Consider the following 20,021-nt stretch of genomic DNA (forward strand, 5'->3'; position numbering starts at 1 on the left):
CTTGGGCTGTCTCCTTTCCAGGAATGCTTTGAGGAAAGCGAATATCTTTGGGATCACATTCTCCTTCACCCAGGCCATGATGTATTTTTCCTATGCTGCTTGTTTCCGGTTTGGTGCCTACTTGGTGGCGCATCAAATCATGACTTTTGAAAATGTTCTGCTGTAAGTATTGTGTTCATATTTATAACTGAGCCTTGAAAGTAAATCTAGGATGAGAAATTGTATGGTGAAGTGTCTTACAGAACATTTGGTGATTAAGAGAGTGGCGCTTCGCCTCTGAGTGTCCATATGGTGCCCTTGCTACTCCACATTCCATAGGAAACTGTTCTGCCCTGTGCTGACTCACTCATGCCTGACCTTCCAATCTACCTAGACAGATAGATTCAGCTCAGAGGCAACAAGTCTTATGTTCATCAAGCTCCTTAAAAGGCCTGGTGGCGCACGCCTTTAATCCCAGCACTTGGGAGGCAGGGGCAGGTGGGTCACTGTGAGTTCAAGGCCAGCCTGGTCTACAAAGTAAGTACAGGACAGCCAGGGCTACACAGAGAAACCCTGTCTCGAAGAACCAAAAAAAAAAAAAAAAGCTTTCTGACAGGGTAGCTAAGAGGTGGGTGATGTACCGACTCCTACCAAACCTGAGATACACAGACACACACAGACACACACAGACACACACACACACACACACACACACACAAACACGGGGCGGGGGGGGGGAGAACGCTCTCCTAGAGGGCTGTTATTTTTAAAGTATTATGGGTGACCTTGCAAAAATTCCTCTTCCATCCTTTCTGATTAGTCAGCATAGACAAACAAAGCATTGCTAAAGCCCACAGCTCTGCATAAACATGTCAGGACCAGCCTTGAGCATAGCTGATCAGCTTGCACTGGTCAGCTGGAAGAGGCCTCTGTTGCCAGGAGAGGGAGGGTAAGGAGGAAGCCAGAGGTTTACCATGGTTATTATTTATCAGTGGCCCCTTTTCTTGTTTGTTTGCTTGTCAGGGGTCTGACTAACTCCTAGTTCCTCAGAAGCTGAAGAAATTTTTAAATGACAGTGGAAGCTCCAGATTAGGATTTTCCTTCTATCCTTCTGCAGACATTAGAAGTTATACTTTGGTCACTGGAAGACAAACCTGAAAAAAAAAGTCACACTGCTAATGTCACCAAATGCAGCTTTGCAGTTAAGATGATCTGTGCACCCCTGAGCTTCCCAGTGGTAAAAGGCCAGGCAAGACTTCCCTCTAACAGTTCAGTATAGTTAGTGCTGTTACAGTTTGCATTGCAACCCAAACCAGATAGGCTTGGCTGTATAATGTGCTAATACACCATTTCTACCCTACTTAAGTATTACTTTATCCTTGCACTGTAGTTAACTCAAGATTAAAAATATTCACCTCCTAACATACATGTTTTATGTGCAATTTGCCCAAAATCAAAGTCAGACACGCCTAGAACTGGAACACTGGTTTCATCCTCCTTTTGCTTACTTTTTACTACAAGATTTTTGAAGGTACTGCACTTATTGAGTCCCATGTCATAGTTTAAGAGTGCAGTGGTAGGCCAGGTGTGGTGGCCCATGCCTTTAATCTAGAGGCAGGCAGATCTCTGTGAGTTCGAGGCCAGCCTGGTCTACAAAGTGAGTCCAGGACAGCCAAAGCTACACAGAGAAACCCTGTCTCAAAACACCCAACCAACTAAACAAACAAAACAAAACAAAAAACCCCAAAAGAATGCAGTGGCTTCTTAAACATGGCATCATAGCCATATATTTAAAAAATATTCTCTTTATTGTTTGGCTCACATGACTTCTAAGGATATCAACAACACTGTATGGATTGACAGTTGCCACAGTTATGCTATGTAATGATCAGCAACTAAACGTCAGTGACATGGAACTATAAACATTCATTTCTGCTTGAGGTCTCTGGGTCAGTTCTCTTTATCTGGGTTGGGCATGGTAGATCTCTGTTGTGGTCACTGTTGTCTGAGGTCAGTTACAGACTCATTGGCCAGAATGAAAAATATAAGGGCAGAAAACATTTGCTGAGTCATAGGCTTGGAACTGGAAGCAATGATTCCAACCACATCCTGTGCATGAAGCCATGTCACGAGGCCACCGCAGGTTCAAAAAGTGGAAGACAAATGTGTACTTTCTAGAAGCTTAAGCAAAGGTCATATTGTAAGAAGTTGAGGGTTACAGAAGAGGTGAAAAGGGGCAATTTTTGCACTATCTGTCACGCCAAGGTGAAACTGTGATAGAATGGGTTCCTTTTGCTTTAGAATTGCAACTCTCCTTCCTTATAGAAGTGCCACATTGTTGTTAACACTGTAGCTATCACAGTCTGCACACGATTGTCTTTTCTTTTCCAGAGTATTCTCAGCGATTGTCTTTGGTGCCATGGCAGTTGGGCAGGTCAGTTCATTCGCTCCTGACTATGCGAAAGCCAAAGTGTCAGCGTCGCATATCATCAGGCTCATTGAGAAAGTCCCTGAGATTGACAGCTACAGCGAGGACGGCCTGAAGCCTGTGAGTTTGATGTTGTCAGTGTATGATCTATCTCTAACTTCTCGATGAAAACACATGAATTTGTGCTTTAATTTAAAAAAAATTATATGCTGTTGATAAAATCTAGATGAGTTGGTTTGAACTTTTGAATAAATGTTAGTACTATATATTAACATCCATTACATTTATAAAACAAAGTTACAGGGAGAAGACTGCCCAGTGTTAAGTGGAAATTTAGTTCATTAGGCTTTTGTGCATATACTTATGCTAATCTAGGAGAGTACATTCATGTTGTATTAAGAATTCATACTGTAAAACTATCATCTCTTTAGACTTAATTCCAGAGATTTGAAATGAAGCTTAGCCATGACAGAAGCTCACTTCTGACACCAGGCACTAGCAGTTACCACTACATCCTATGTTTTCAATATTGTTGCAACCAAACTAAATGTTACTGTCTTCATTTTAGAGTTCCTTGGAAGGAAATGTGAAATTTAACGGAGTCGTGTTCAACTACCCCACCCGGCCCGACATCCCAGTGCTTCAGGGGCTGAACCTCGAGGTGAAGAAGGGACAGACGCTGGCCCTGGTGGGCAGCAGTGGCTGCGGGAAGAGCACAGTGGTCCAGCTGCTCGAGCGGTTCTACGACCCCATGGCCGGGACAGTGGTGAGCACGCTTTTGTATTCAGATCATTTCAGGTTTTTATTCATTCAAATGGCAGGATATATTATTTAATCCTTGAACATAGGCCGGTTTTTTTTTGTTTTGTTTTGTTTTGTTTTTTTGAGCCTTTACACAAGAGCCTCAGTTGGATAACCTGACAGCCCAGGTTTGCTGTCCAGTCTATGCCCACTGCACTAGCCAATTTATCCAGCTTCACTTTCAACATGCCGCCCCTCTGTTCTCTGCTGCAACCAGCCTTTGACCACCTATCTCCCTTGCCATGGTGAGATTTCGGCTGACAGTGTAAGAGCTGGCAAAACATGATAAAGAGAGTTGCGGGAGAAGGAAATGGGACGAAACGTCAAGATTAGGGCACATTTCAACAACAACAACAAACGGTTTGCAAGGATGAAGGAGGACTGAGAAGTCATTATACAATATGGCAATCTGTGGGCTATTTCTGCCACTTTCCTCTCGATGAAGCACAAACAGTTTAGCAGGTTTGAGGATGGTTAGAGAGGGATGTAGAGATTTAAGTGGGTGTGGATTGTGAAGAAAATCCAGGGAAAAGGAGGTAAGGAAGAACAGCAGTAGGAATGGGAGGCAGTTCCGGGAAGTGGTTAAGAGCATTTTCATGGTCAGGATAAGACAATTCTACTGTCACAGAGGACATCTTCCATGGCACAACCAAACAAGCAGGATTCCCAAAGTGAAGTGGACATATTTGGAAAGTGGACAGAATATGGAGGGATGCCCTTTTATTTCCTCAGCTAAAATAGTGAGGAAACAATCAGGATTCCATATTCAACAAAACTTTAAGAGCCCGTGAGAAACTACCTTAGGTGTTGGGCATGAGAGTTGTAGAGGCAGTGAGAGGCAAGCCAGAGTCAACTGCATTAATACATACATAGGAGAATATAGCAAATTATGTAATGTCAACTAAAATATTAACCAGAGAGCCTTTTCTTTCATCTCAGAGTAACCCAAAAATTTTAGTAACTTTTCCAAATCTGAATTGTGTTGGTCCCGAAGCTGATCTGTGAGCCCTCACTTTCAGGTTCTAGATGGCAAAGAAATAAAGCAACTCAATGTCCAGTGGCTCCGACAACACCTGGGCATCGTGTCCCAAGAGCCCATCCTGTTTGACTGCAGCATCGCAGAGAACATCGCCTATGGAGACAACAGCCGGGTCGTGTCCCAGGATGAGATCGTGAAGGCGGCCAAAGAGGCCAACATCCACCAGTTCATCGACTCACTGCCTGACGTATGTACCTTGGACTCAGTAGACGGCAGTCCCTTTAATGCTTACCACCCCCATTCTGGGGATGAAACCCAGGACAAGTGTTCTACCACGGGTATGCGCTACATACCCCTAGGCCTGTCATCAGAAACTTAGAAGTCTGCTTGCCCAAAGGTAAAGAGAAATTAGCAACCAAAATATATCTTTCCTAGCATAGAGGCTTCTGTGAGGGGTTATGCTTACCCTGACCCATCACTGTGAGGAAGGAACAGAATATTAGACATCCTCAAGTATAAAAGACAGGAACTTTGAGGACTGCAACAGCTGTTTAGTTTGTAAGCTTGAAGATCCACGCGTGTCAGGCCCAGGGATATGTCTGAGCGTCTTTTCCCACGTAAAGGGTCCCAGCATCTAATTCCCACTGTGGCTTCACTGCCGCTGGAGAGGGACCAGGCATGGTCATCCGCAGTTTTCCTCAAAGGTCCAAGAAAGAAGGTGCTATGAATAGAGTCAAGTCAGTAGGATGGTTATGGCATTATACAATCTATAATTCCGATGCTATCCATTGTATGGTGCCCAGCTACCATAGAGTTGTCTATCAAAATCTCCCTTGAGCTATTTGTCCTAAAGACTTCTCTGAGTTCTTCCTGTAAATTAGATAAATTGGACCCCTCACCTTCTTGTACACCATCTTAGGGCTTATTTTTTAAACTGTGTCTTACATAAATAATATGCACTCTCCCATTATCATTAGTTATGCTCACTATTACAGGAAGTGCTCATGATAAAATGCCAGGCAAGCATGACAACACCGGGTGACCCAAACTCGACAGGGTTTCTCTGTCTGGCCTTGGCTATCCTGGACTCTTTGTGGACCAGGCTGGCCTCAACCTCACAGCGATCCACCTGCCTCTGCCTCCCTGAGGGCTGGGATTACAGGCCTGTGCTATCATGCAGCCAGAGCTTTTAACCACTGAGCCATCTCTCCAGCAAATAAGATACCTCCTTCCATTGTCACTAGTTGAGTTACATACGGCAGGAGATGCCCTCTGCAAAATAAGATTTAATAGCCTCCAACCAGCCAGGAAGGCTGAGGCCTCCTGGGCAAGGATGGCGAGGTCAAGTGGCCCTAACTCTTCCCAAGTTATCTCTTGTCATGTGGGCCCTCCACAGGTAACTGCTCCTCCTGAACACATGACCTGGGAGGAGGTCTGTTCCCTTCCTCTTCTCAGTGTGGTGCAGCCACAGGGATTGACCTTTGAGGCTGAAATACTCAAAGTACAAGCCTCAGACCCCTTTATTAATCAGATTCACTGCGTGTTGAGGCCTGAGTCCTTACCTTAGAAGTTGTTAGAAATGCAGATTCTTCAATCCCTGTATTAGCTCTTCTGAATGAAAAAACAAACAAACAAACAAACAAACAAACAAACTAACCTGTCAGTCAAGGCTGGCACCTGCTGCTCTCAAGCATATCACCTCAGAGGAGGCCTGTCCCCTTCCTCTCCTCAGCGTAGTTCAACCATGAATGATTAACTCTTTTTGAGGAAACCAGTCACTCTTTACTAGTAAGAGTCACTGACTCTAAAAGCCTGAATGTAGGTCAGCATCACCTTGGAGGCTGTCAGGAGTACAACTTACCAGACCCCACCCTAGCCCTGCTGAAGAAGAATTTGGCAGCAGTGTCCAGGGCCTGAGATTTTCTCTCTCTCTCTCTCTCTGTCTCTTAAATAGATCTTGTCCTCAAGGACCCACCTAAGGATGTTGATATTTTCTTACTCAGAGAGCCTCTGTGGACATCATGATTTTTGCCCTGTGTTCTCTAAGCATCCCCTTCTGAGTGACTGGACCTCGAAATTGGCTTATTTTGCCATAGCTTGTTTCCTCCTCCCTACAGGGTTAACCCTGTCCTTAGAGGCCCTACAAGGGTCACTGTGAATCCCTGTGGTCTGACAGTGCTGCACTCACATTCCGTGGAACACAGCACAGCACCTGGATTCTGAGGGAGGTGCAGCTTAGAGATGGAACCTGTATCAGCCATCTGCCCGGTCCTCACGGGGGCCTTCTATACAAATGGGAACCTTGTTCTGCCACCACAGTACTAGGGCATCAAATGTAGCAAATAAAAAGAGTATCCAGAAACTAGAGAGATAGTTCAGCCATTAAAATGCCTGAAGTATAACCATGAGGCCCCGAGTTCAATCCTTAGCACCCATGCAGAACAAGCTGGGGTACGTGCTTATACTCCCAGCCCTGAGAAGGCACACACGGGAGGATCCCTTACACTTCACCTACAGCCAGCATAACCAGTGAGCCCTAGATCCCCGGGAGAAATCCCATCTCAAGAAAAAAGGCACACAGTTCCCAACGTACACAGCCTGTGTGTCCACGTGCACACACACACACACACACACACCAACAAAAAGGAGTATAGAGAACATGTACTTAACAGTCAAAATTCAGGGATAAAAATCAGAATCCACGGCTGGGCGTGGTGGGGTACACCTTTAATCCCAGCACTCAGGAGGCAGAGGCAGGTTTATCTCTGTGAGTTCGAGGCCAGCCTGGTCTACAAAGCGAGTCCAGGACAGCCAAGGCTACAAAGATAGACCCTGCCTCAAAAAATCCCCCCAAAACCAAAAAACCAAAAAACAAAAAACACCCAAAAATCAGAGAGCCCACATTTTGTCTATAATCTTACATTTTTTTTGTTTGCTTTTGTCTTAAGGCCTCAAAAATAGGAAAATACTGCTTCTTCATTTTACATGTCCCCATATCCTGTGTATACCCTGTAATCTCTGTCTCTGCATGTCATATTGACAGTAATAACTGCCTACTGCAGGAGACAGCATAGGAAGATCTTTGAATGGAATGTGAAACCAATGGTTTTGAGGAATACTTGACTTTTCAAAGTTAATTGTTTGTCTGTTTGTTTTGTTTTTCGAGACAGGGTTTCTCTGTGTAACAACTCTAGCTGTCCTGGAACTCTCTCTCTGTAGACCAGGCTGGCCTTGAACTCGCAGAGATCCTCCTGCCTTTGCATCCCAAGTGCTGGGATTAAAGGCATGTGCCACCACTGACAAAGTTAAATATTAAAGCATAATTCCTTAATATCCATTAAAATCATTTAATTGTTGGCGATAGTTCATAAAATCAAAGATTGAAATGCTAACACCCTAAGAATGTCTTTCTTTTTTCACTTTAAAATACTAAACAGGGCATTGATTGCAGCTTTGATAGTAATGTGCAGCTGTTTTAAATTTCCTGCCTATCTTGTCTTAAATGTAATGAAGCCAGAGGATGAAAGTTAACACCACTGCAGTATTCCGACTTTCATCATTTTGGTCAATGCACACTATAGAACATGGTTTTAAGGTATCTGTTTTCCAGAAAGAAGATAAAGTCAGGCACAATAGCACTCATCTGTCACCTTACCACTTGTTAAGACTGACCCAGGGGGTGGTGGGTGGCATTTCAAGGCCAGCCTGGTCTATGTAGGAAGTGCGAGACTGTTCTGAGATATATAGTGAGGCCCTATTAAAAGAAAGTGAGGGTTAACAAGATGACCCGGTTTGATCCCTCAGGAAGATGTAATCATTTAACAGGGATAATAAATCTACCATGTTGTTTTTTCCTATGAGCCCATTTTAGCTTGTAGGCCTGAGTTTTCTAGTTATTGTTTATAATATATATATTGAGTCATAGATTTGATTTTTATACTTGGATTTTAAACTCGTGTTCTATATTATGTGATTATGTGTGTTAGAAAATTATATATTCTGTGATCAGACTGTGTTTGCACTTTGCCAGCTGCTCTATTTTCATAACAACCAAATTCTGTTCACAGAAATACAACACCAGAGTAGGAGACAAAGGAACTCAGCTGTCGGGTGGGCAGAAGCAGCGCATCGCCATCGCTCGCGCCCTCGTCAGACAGCCTCATATTTTACTTCTGGATGAAGCAACATCCGCTCTGGATACGGAAAGCGAAAAGGTAAGGATTTATGTGGGGTTCTACCTCTGCCTTAGTAGAGAACGCTGCTCCAGACAGCTGGCTGTTGGGGATGCTGGCTCCCAGTGGAGTTTAAACATGTCTGCAGCTGGGACATGGGAGACCTTTAGTGGTAAGAGGCAGATTAGTCATGGGCCCTTCTTGTTCCATGGTGCTCTGCCTACAAGCCGCTTGTGGCAGCCATCTGCTCCTGCAGGCAGCATCACTGCAGCAGCCCATGAAGGGCTGAAGGGGAGACGAGGCTGGAGCCTGGTGGTGACTTTCCAGCCTGAGAAAGGTTGGTGGTTTTGACTTCTGCTCCAGTTTCCTGAATGCATTGTAGAGCTGAGGGCCGCCTCTGGGGATGTTGTGTGGCAAGGCACCTGAGCGTTTTTACATGGTTGGATGGACTCGATTTACCGCCCTTATCTCAATATTAGATTATGTCTGTCACAGGATCCCTCCAAAGTGAGGCTGACTTCTCTGCTGTGACAGATACCGTGGTTTCTAATCTCCGCTTTATCACCACCATGACTGTTGAAAGGCAGAATGTACAAATTCCTGGGCTTGTTACGAAACCCTGGGAAGAGGACTGTTTTTATCCTTAATTCTTTTGTGCGATTGTGAAACAGGTTGTCCAGGAGGCCCTGGACAAAGCCAGGGAAGGCCGCACCTGCATCGTGATCGCGCACCGCCTGTCCACCATCCAGAACGCAGACTTGATCGTGGTGATTGAGAACGGCAAGATCAAGGAGCACGGCACCCACCAGCAGCTGCTGGCGCAGAAAGGCATCTATTTCTCAATGGTCAGTGTGCAGGCTGGAGCAAAGCGCTCATGAACTGTGACCATGTAAGATGCTAAATATTTTTAATATTTGTATTAATATGTGGCATTTAATCAAAGTGAAAAAGAAAGCACTACTCTTAGAATAGCCGGTTATCTATTTCCTGTCACAGTGGAAAGCATTTATTCTGGTGTGGAATCCTCAGAGACTTCGAAGACTAGAAGGAACAGAAACAGATACATCATCAAATGGAGAGTCATGGTCTATATTGCACTGTAAAATTCATAAAAGAATGAAAAGGAAATGCTTGATAATATATACTTTTATTTATACTTTCTCATTTGTAACTATAACCGATTTCTTCACTAAACAAATTATGTGTGCGTCAAAAATTACTGAAATGTTTGTATAAAAAATATATATATAGTGAAACTGAACATTCATATTCTTTGAGTTATCTTGTTCAACATGCCTGTGGACTTATATATTCTACCAACTGAAATATTGTACATAATTTTAGCTTTTAAAAATTAGTCTATTGTGTGTGGGGTCACTCTGTGGGTAAAGTGCCTGGTACACAGAGTACCTGAGTTCAGATCCCAAGCACCTATGTAAGCAACAAGGTATGATGGTATGCATCTGTAATGCCAGTGCTAGAGGCAGAAACAGGTAGAGCTTGCAGGCTCAGTGGCCGGCCAGCCTAGCCACACTAGGGAGCTCCATGTTCAGTGAGAGAATTGTCCCAAAAATAAGAGGAAAAGCAAATGAGGACATCTTGATATCAGAGTGAGTCCAGCCTCTACACTGTCCTGTGTGGGCAAGTATATACACATATGCACTCATACAAACACCATACATGTATTTGTGTGTACACACACACACATACACGCATGCACGCACGCACTCGCGTGCGTCCGCGCTCACACACACACACACACACACACACACACACATACACACACACACACACACACTAAAGGAGCACTAGCCAGGAAGATGAAGGGTATTAAAAGGAGTGAGAATGGGACGAAAGAGCATACCTGGATGAATATGGTTGAAGGATGTGATGTACATGTATGAAAATACCACAGTGAAACTCACTATTATATATATTTAATATATGCTAATAAAACATTTTCAAAAGGAAGAAATTAAAAAAAATCCCTAATTGCAAATAAGAGCCTCTTGTAAATAAAGATCGTAAGGACTCTAGCAGAAAATGCTTAGATATGATAAGTATTATCCGTAGATCAATAGCTCTTCTATACACAAGTAAGGAACATGCTGAGAAAAATCAGGGAAACAGTCTCATTCACAATAGTCTCAAAATAAATAAATAAACATGCAAAATATAATACCTAGGAATAGAGCTAATCAAGGAAGCGAATGACGCTATGATGAAAACTTAGAAACCCTGAAGAAAACTCTAGAAGAGGAGAAGCCACCCCTGCGCGTGGGCCATCTGAATTCATGTGGTGGAGATGCTGTCTCATCAAAAGTGGCCCACAGGCTCAATGTGCTCCAAATCTTAAGTGTAGCGAAATTCGATAATTTCTGTTTTTTTTTTCATGGTTCTTCTTGCTGTAGGTAGTTTATTGTATATATGTGTAATAATATAAATGGAGATGTAAAAAAAAAATAAAAACATTCAGTGACATTCTTCATGGAAATATAAAAAACTCATATGGAAACCCAGAGACCCCCCCCCCATAGCCATAACAGGTGCAGAAATAACAATGCTGGAGGTTTCATAATCCCTTAGTCCAAGTCCTACCGTATAAACATACTAACAAAAGAGCATGTATTGATGCAAACAGGCAATGTGGACCAATGGGATACAGAGGAATACCCAGAAATAAACTCATGCAGGTATCTGATGCGACTGTTCCCATAGGTATCAAAAACACAAGTTGGGCAAAAGGCAGTCTCTCTAATAAGTGGTTCCTGGAGAACTGGCTTTCCACAGTGTAATGACCGTGGATCTCTCTCTCTGGTGCTCTGGACCAAAGAGGTTTGAATATAACGCCTGAGACTTTAAAGTTGCTAGAGGCAAATAAACACAGAACACTTTGAGATAGAAGCATAGGTCAGGGGCATGCCGAAGTGGACTCCGCAATACAGATAGTTACCATGAGAACTGATGAATAGGATTGCATGCAGTTAAAGCATTTCTTCACAGTCAAAGAAACACTCAACAAAGTAAAAAGTCATCCTAAAGGGTAAGAAAATGGTCTTTTCCAGGTAGGCATGTGACACAAGACTAATATCTTTTTGTTGTTGTTGTTGTTGTTTTGTTTTGTTTTTCGAGACAGGGTTTCTCTGTTTAGCCTTGACTGTCCTAGACTCACTTTGTAGACCAGGCTGGCCTTGAACTCACAGTGATCCACAGCCTCTGCCTCCCAAGTACTGGGATTAAAGGTGGGTGCCACCACCACCTGGCTGAGGACTAATATCTTTTAGGAACTATGTTATACTAGAATTTATAAAGAACACAAAATTATACACACACACACACACACACACACACACACACACACACAAAACAGTCAACAAATGGGCACACAAAATAAAGAATTCTCAAAGAAGTCCAAATGGTCAATAAATACAAAATATTAAACATATTTAAAACCACATATGTAAACACAAAAGACATGAACTAACCATTATGATCTTGAACAAAAAGAATAAATCTGGAAGTATTACAATACCTGATTACAAGGCGTGTTCCAGACCACGGTAACAAAAACACCGTGGTACTAGCATAAAAACAAACACATAGACCATTGGAGCAGAAAAAAGGTCTCAGGAACCAATCTATGGAACCTCAGCCAGCTGACTCTTAAGCAAAGTGCACAAAACATCCTTTCGAGAAAAGAGAGGCCCTTCAGCAAATGGATATGTGAAAACTGGTCATGCGTGCGAACGACTGGACTTCTGTCTGTCACAAATTCAGTTCCAAATAGATAAAAGACTATTTAATGCAACAAGCACCTCAAACTTTAAGTCTGCTTGAATAAAGCATCGGGGAAGCACTTTAACATGTTGGCACAGACAGCAACTTCCTGGGTGTGATGCCAGTAGCTCAGTAACCATAACATTAATCAACACTACTATATCTAATTAAAAAGCTTTTTCACATCAAAAAAAAAAAAAAACAGCCCAATAGAAATACAACCTACACCATGGAAGCAAAATCAATCAATCTCTCTCCATCTCTCTCCATCTCTCTCCCTCTCTCTCTCTCTCTCTCTCTCTCTCTCTCTCTCTCTCTCTCTCCCCCCAGGATTTCTCTGTACAACCTTGGCTGTCATGGACTCATTTTTGTAAACCAGTCTGGCCTTTACTTTACAGAGATCTTCCTGCCTCTTCCAAGTCCTGGGATTAAAGGCGTGCACCACCATGCCAGGCCTGCAATTATTTTCTATTTGACAGACTGTTACCAATCCAGATTATACAGATCACAAAAAAGCAACAAGAAACCAAGTAATCCAATTTCAAAAACTGACAAATAATCTGAATAGATACTTCTCAAAAAAAAAAAAAAAAGAAAAAGAAAGAAAGAAAGAAAGAAAGAAAAGAAAGGAACAGTGACAAGACCCCTAGCCTTCACGGGGACATCTTGCCACACTTGTCCTCGTTGTGATTTATTGGTTTACAGCTGGGTAAGGTTGTTGGTTGCTTTCCTCAGTTGACGACATGCATAGAACGTTCACAAACAATGAGGGCTAGCCTCTACAACTAGTCAAAATGCAGAGAACAACTGACTGGGGCTGTGAAACGCCATGTGATGCACCTGTAACACAACATGAAGACGCTGAATACCATTACTAGGGCTGGAGAGATGAGTCAGTGGTCAAGAACACTTGTCTCTCCTGCAGAAGGCCTGGCTTCTGTTCCCAGAACCCACATGATGGCCCCCAACTATCCATAACTCCAGTTCCAGGGGATCTGACCCCGTCTTATGATCTGAGGACAGCTCATAGGATGTGAAACTATAGAGAAGACAAAAAAAAAAACAAAAACAAAAAACACCCAAAAAAACCCTAACAGTGGAAAGGGGATTATTAGTGGCTGAGAGGAAAGGAAAGGGAATGGTGGTTGGGAAAGGGTAGAGGTTAGGGGGTCAGTGTGAACAATACAAGATATATATAATATTTCTATAATATATTTAATATATAATATTTATTTTTATATGTGAACAATACAGGATATATAATATACACAAATGTTTATATGTAATATATTTATATAAATATATTTTATAATAGAATATATAACATATTTCTATATGCTTATATATATTATCATATATATGTATACACACACATACACACACACACACACACACACATTCTACAGTTAAACCCATTAGTTGCTACATTAATGTGCCTTAAGAAGTACCACAGTAGGGCTGGGGAGAGACAGTTCAGTTGGTAATGTGCTTGCCCAACAAGAATAAGGATTCGGTTCAGTCTCAGCAGCCACATAAAAAGGCAGTATGAGGGAATGTGCTTGTACTCCCAGCATTGGCCGGGGGAGAGAGGTAGAGGAGAGAGGCCTGTGAGCCCTAAGTAAACAAAACAAAACAAAACAAGGTGGAAATGCTCCTGAGAAATGACATCCAGTGGTTGTCCCCTGGCTTCCACAAGCACCCTGCACACATGAGAAGTAACACAAACAAAAGAGTTATAAATCTCACCACGCAGCTGGTTCTTCTTAACATCTAGAGGTAATATTTGACTTTGCCCAGGTATTACCCAATTCATGGGTAACAGAAAAGCAACAATCTGAACAGCATTTCCCCAGCCTCCACTCTCACTTAGATTCACAATGGCTTCGAGAGAGGAATGCCGGGCGGAGGGTGGGGGTGGGACACTGTTTCAAGCAATAACTGGGAAGGGTGATGGACGTTGGTGGGGAGCTGCCCAGTAGCCCGAGTATTCCTACTCAACAAGGAATCCTTCAGGTTCTGCGCTGTACTACCTTAAGCATATCCCAGCTGGTACGGAGGTGATGACATGACCACTACTCACACCTGTGCTGGTCTCAGCCTGCTTGCTACTGATCTTCCATAAGGCAAGGTGGGCGCCAGCGGCAACTTTTTGCAGAGGTTGCTAGAAATGGATGGAATCATTTGATGTTTGGTGAAGCTGCTAATAAAACAGGTGGGCTATTACAAATGATTTCTTCTGCTCAAAAACCATAAGTATACGAAGATAATAACATCTGACCAGAACCCACAGGAATAATGGTTCTCAACAGTAAGGTCTCAAGAGGGAGAGGAAGAAAGAAGATGGATACCTTGGACCAGGAGGTCTTACATAAGCTAAGGATTTATGCCAAGTAGTGTGTGTGTGTGTGTGTGTGTGTGTGTGTGTGTGTGTGTGTGTGCGCGTGTGTGTAGCCCTGACTGTCCTTGAACTCACTCTGTAGGGGGCTGGCCTTGAACTTAGAGATCTGCCTGCCTCTGTATCCTAAGTGCTGGAATTAAAGGTGTGTACTACTACTGCCAAATACATCTATTATGCACACAGATTTTTACATACTATTTGAAGGGGGAAATGGCCAAGGTCAGCAGAGACCTGGGTCAGACAATGTTGGCAAAGAGAACACAGGGTACCTCAGACATCAGACATCGCAGTGTTAGAACTGATAACCATAGCCCAGGGGGGAGGGGCTGCATCGCCAGAAACCACAACCTTGACTCCCTCAAGGCCCTGGCTCCAGCTCACATAGGACCTTGCCGCATCTGCTACTGGACAAAGACACAGAATTTAATGTTCCCATTGTCCTGTCATCAGGGCCACTAGAAAGTCTTGAGTTGACCTGACTCCCAACACAAACATTTATTTCAAGATATTTCTTGAAAATTTGATTCTAGCCGGAGTATGTCACCAACATATTCTTTCCTGGTTTGTTACTGTCATTTGCATATCTATGTTTTCATCACTGCAAAAACCTCAGGTTTGCGTGCAGTCACATTTTTGTCTTGACTTGTACTGTTGCCAGTTTCAGAGTGCTTGGAAAAGCTTTGTATAGATCTAAGTGATGGACATCAAACATACAGCATCAGCAGGATGTTTATTTTTCTTTTTGTCACTTTCATATTTGATCTTTATAGAACTTCATGTGAGTCATCTGACAAAGGCCTAATTGAGGCAAATGGCCAATAGTTATGTGATACTAGTACTATGCAATTTGTGTCTTGCCATTGACTTACCAGACAGTAAATATATGGATATATTTGAGTGTGCAGAGATAGTAAGTACTGAGCTAATACATACTGACTAAAGTCTCACAATTTTCCTTACTATTTAGTAGACCTAGTATTCCCTATTGCTCGGTTTCAGAATGCTCTGAGATAATTCTGGAATAGCTTTTCTTCTTTAAAAACACTAGAATCCCTTTGGCACTGTTTCCTTCAAAGAGAGCCTAAGAGATTCTGGTGATAACCATACCAAATTTAGATGAGGTCAAAGGTGTGCCTTTATGATATCTTTTCCCTCCTCTCATATTGCTGGTAGGCTTTAGAACACCCATCTGGGCTCCAGATTGGCATTATGACTGGGCTTTTTAAATCCTCTACATTTCCTAAGTCATTCTAAATTCACATAGAAAATCCATTCATTTGTTCAAAATATATCTTTATAATGTACATATTATTTTTTAAACATAGTTTCAGTTTATTTTTTACTGATTTCCAAGATAAGTAGTCCTTTGTATAGTACACTGAACACAGAGAGACATCTAGTTAGATACTCAATAAGCATTAATAAAATTGCAATGATTTTACTGTATTACATAAATGAGTCATTAGGACAAGTAAGACACAATTAAGGGTAACAACTTCAGAACCTGGCAGAGTGACCCCAAATTCCATCAGTAAGAATAATCAATCATTGGCTATGGTGGCATGCAAGCCCCTTAATCTTGGTGCTCAGCCGGGACATGCAGGAGACTCATAAGTCAAAATAGACACTGGTGTACTGAGTGCATACTACACAGCAAGTCTCCCTCTTAAAAAAAGAAAAAGAGAAAGAAAGAAAAAGAAAGGCAAAAAGAAAGAGAATAACAAGTGTAGTGGCAGATGCCTTTAATTCTAGCACTTGCGAGGCAGGCAGGTCTCTATGAGTTTGGGGCCAGCCTAGTGTACATAGTGAGGTCTAGGACAGCCAGGGCTACATAGCAAGAACCTGTCTCAAACAAAACAAAACAAAACAACCAAAAACCGCCCTGTTTATGCAAGTAAACAGTCACTGTCTGCCAGCACATTATAAAGCACAAACTGATAATTCAGTTTGGTGCACCCCCCTAAAAAAAGAAAAAGAATCATGTCACCTGTGATATCACACCAGTCACAGTGGATGCAACCTCTTCAATTGGGACTATAAGAAAACAGTTCCCTAAGGCTCAGATGTGATGGGCACATTGACCCATGGTATAGCCAGACATGAGGACACTTGCCTATGACATTTTTTCTCTGAAAAGGACCTCTAACTGTCCCAGGTTTTGTCTCAAACATGTTTTCTCCTGTCCATGGTATGCAGAACACTTTAAACAGATACCGAAACTATCTGTGACCCAGAGAGACATTCAATAATCAATATTAGCAATTAAGATTAGAATGACAGAACCTGTGGTTGCTATGAACACCAAGTGAAATCAGGAATGCTCAGTAAATTAAAGCCAGGAAACCTGACGTGGCTGTGATTTGCTGTTTCTTAGGAAGTTCTGCCATGGTGGAATGACACGGTGATCACCTTCGTTTCTTACATAGGCCTCATGGTAACTGGCTTTATGTGGGCCCAGGAGGGGGAAAGACTCGGTGAGTAGATATTCCTGGAGAGGACGTGGAGAACAGCACTCCCAGCAGAGTAGAGTACAAGCAAAGTCCAGTGCAGGAAGGCAGAAGACACTGGAGCTGCCATTCCTCACGTCATAATGGAGCCAGGGTCCCCAGCTGTTGCATCATACAACAGGTATTTTAGACAGCTGAGTGTCACGGAAAGACATGGTGCTCAGACTTGTCTTTCTAGCGAAGTTAAGAGGAAGATAGGCCTGCAATGTGGAATTTGCACATTGCACATTGAGATCAGAGGCAAAAAGCCGACTGCTTGGATTGTTTTCAGAATGCTCCCAGTTCTGCCTCGGCTAACCCCTGGAGGGCTGGACACCCTGCAGCCTTGTGCTCTGAGTAGGTTACCCAAGTTTGGGGGCCTGTAGAAGTGAACAAGGTGCTCAGAGCTTCCTCCTTAGTGAACCGAATACCGTAACAGAAGAGTCAGGAAGGAAAGTAAGAAAGCTGAAAGACAAAACCAGCAGCAATGATTATCAGTCCCTGAGCTGCTTCTCTCTTAAACAATGCAGCTTGCTTCATGTGAGACCATGCACTGCTCACTCAGAAACCATCCGTCTTGACTTTTATCACTATTTGGTATGACACTTTGAGGGCAAGGTTGCTCATGAATTTCAAGTGTCCAAGAAATGTTTTGATTTTTATCAGTGGAGACTACTCCTCTATCCCATTGCAGTTATTGCGTAAGTAGAGAAAAATCATTTAGAATCGTTGGATCAAAATGAAAAGCAAGCAAAGAAAGGTTATTAAATATTATAATCAACCCCACAGACAGTTTACCAGAAGCCAACTTTGTAGAGGTCAATAAATAAGAACAAGGCTTCTGGGGTTACAGTGTCCCGAGGTTAGGGGCACTAGCTACCCTTCTAGTAGGTGCCAGTTCAGTTTGCAGCACCCACATGGTGGCTCACAACCATTTGTTAACTCCAGTCCCAGGAGATCCAATACCCTTTCTGGCCTCTGTGGGCAGTGCACAAATGGGGTGCACAGACACATATACACAAAATCCCATACACATAAAATAAAAATAAGTAAAAATCCAAACAAAAAATGACAGACCTCCAATACTGATATTTATTTTATTATATCCAGATCTTGACTTTTTAAAATGAAAAAAATGCAGGTTTCTCCATGCAGAGTGGGCAGGAAGATTAGAAGTTTAAAGTCACCTTCATCTATATAGTTTGAGTTTGAGGCCAACTTTGGCTACATGAAACACCGTCTTAATAAAAGAAAGGAAGTTAAGAAGAAAGGAAGAAAGGAAGGAAGGTAGGAAGGAAGGAAGGAAGGAAAGATGGGAGCAGATGGATGGAAGGGATAGAGAAAAGCCCAAGGCTTCTAGCAAGGGAAGATGCTTTTGATAAGGTTTCTGAATTTCATCTATATGTGGTAAATAAATCTATAATAAACTCTAAATACAAATGATATAAATTTATCATCTATAAACAAAGGACCAAACTTAAAACAGAAGAGAAAAATATACAGTTACCTGGGCATAGTTGCATCAAAAATTTCCCCCTGGACTTGGAAGACACACTGTGTTCTTATCGCTGAAAATTAAAACCTACATGTGGGTCCAGGAAGACGGCTCAGTGGATAAGGGCGTTTCTCACCAAAATTGAAGGCCACCCAAGTTCAACGATCCCCAGACCCCACATGAGGGGAAGAAAGAGCTGAATCCCTTAGGATATCTTTGACCTCCGTATGCAGGTATGGCATGCATGTACCCCTAAAACACACAGGACACACAAACATGACTGAACATAAGTTTCACAAAAACCTAGATAGATTTTCAAAATAAAAGAACTATTTTTATACATAGTAGATGGGAATAAAAAAATAGTTTATTTATCAGCCAAACAGGAAGAGCCATTGTCTGAATAACATGTTCTAACATGGGATCTAACATGGGAAGGTCACATGAACTTTTAACGATCAGAGGACAAAAGAAAGTCAGAAGGTGAGGCAAATTTCATATGCACTGGTGGGGACATTAAGCAGTTGAGATACGGTAAAGAGGGGGAAGCTCTTACAGAAATGTGAGGTGCTCTTGGGCGGCATTCTTAGCTTTTGGGCTGGTAGAGGCTGGTGAGCAGCTAAGTTAATATACTACAAAAAGTTTTACCAGTTAGTTTACCTTAAAGAATGTTAGGTCAGACACAGAAATGAACAATGAAAGAACATGAAGGACTAAAGGTAGGTCGGGATGAATTGCTCCTGGAGCTGTAACATTCCAACTCTCCAGGTCACTGAGTTCTAGTTACTCAGTGTGCTGGTAGGATTTTTCACTCAGAGGTGACTTCTCTCTCCCTACCTCAAGTGTGTACTGTGGTTCTCAAATAGGAAAGAAAGCTCTACTACAGAACTAAAGGGCTTGGACAATTTGGGGAGGTTTTTGTGGTTGTTGTTTGTTTGTTTGTTTGTTTTTACCTGAGTGTATTTTGAAAAGAAACAACAATGTACACCTACTTCAATAAGACCACATCTCCTCATAGTGTCACTCCCTAAGGGCTGAGCAATCAAACACAGGAGTCCGTGGGGGCCGCATCTAACAAATCACTACAGGAACCTTTATATAGAACTACATGTTAAATGACAAAGTGCATTGTGACAGTTTGATCTGTTCTTAATAAAAAGCCATGAGTGACTTCACTCTCTAGCTAACTTGTCCCCTTGATTGGTTGAAGTCTTTACTTAAGCTTAGTAGGTTAGGGATTAAGATTTTTTTAGATTAAGATAGATATTTTAAGTTAATAGAGATGAGATATGATAGATATTGATCTTCATTCTGAAATTTAGACCCAACAAGATAGGAAAGATATCTACTTCAGGTTTGCCAAATAAAAATAACCAAAGCACTATGAATGTAACATTTATATAATTTCTGATTGCCTCGTGGTTCTTCGTGTTGTATGTAGTTTATTTTACTCGTGTGTAACAAGATAAATTTATACATTAAAAAGAAATGTAGCTTAAAAATGGA

The 20,021-nt window shown here is 42.2% G+C and overlaps 1 protein-coding gene across 4 annotated transcripts in view; it reads left to right on the forward strand.

Moving 5' to 3' along the window:
• LOC311599507 (ATP-dependent translocase ABCB1) overlaps window positions 1-9,620 on the forward strand; it is a 158,517-nt gene extending 148,897 nt beyond the window's left edge. For 3 of the 4 annotated variants that reach the window (XM_084785425.1, XM_084785426.1, XM_084785427.1), the window contains 6 exons: window positions 22-162; window positions 2,371-2,527; window positions 2,976-3,173; window positions 4,228-4,434; window positions 8,255-8,401; window positions 9,031-9,620. In XM_084785425.1, the coding sequence (XP_084641551.1) occupies window positions 22-162; window positions 2,371-2,527; window positions 2,976-3,173; window positions 4,228-4,434; window positions 8,255-8,401; window positions 9,031-9,237 (1,057 nt within the window). In that variant the 3' untranslated portion in view covers window positions 9,238-9,620. The remainder of the gene's footprint in view (window positions 1-21; window positions 163-2,370; window positions 2,528-2,975; window positions 3,174-4,227; window positions 4,435-8,254; window positions 8,402-9,030) is intronic. The other variant, XM_084785428.1, reaches the window with a different exon arrangement.
• The last annotated feature ends 10,401 nt before the right edge of the window (window positions 9,621-20,021 follow it).

Source organism: Acomys minous, assembly GCF_964271855.1.
Source record: "Acomys minous genome assembly, chromosome: 6".
Taxonomy (NCBI): Eukaryota; Metazoa; Chordata; class Mammalia; order Rodentia; family Muridae; genus Acomys; species Acomys minous.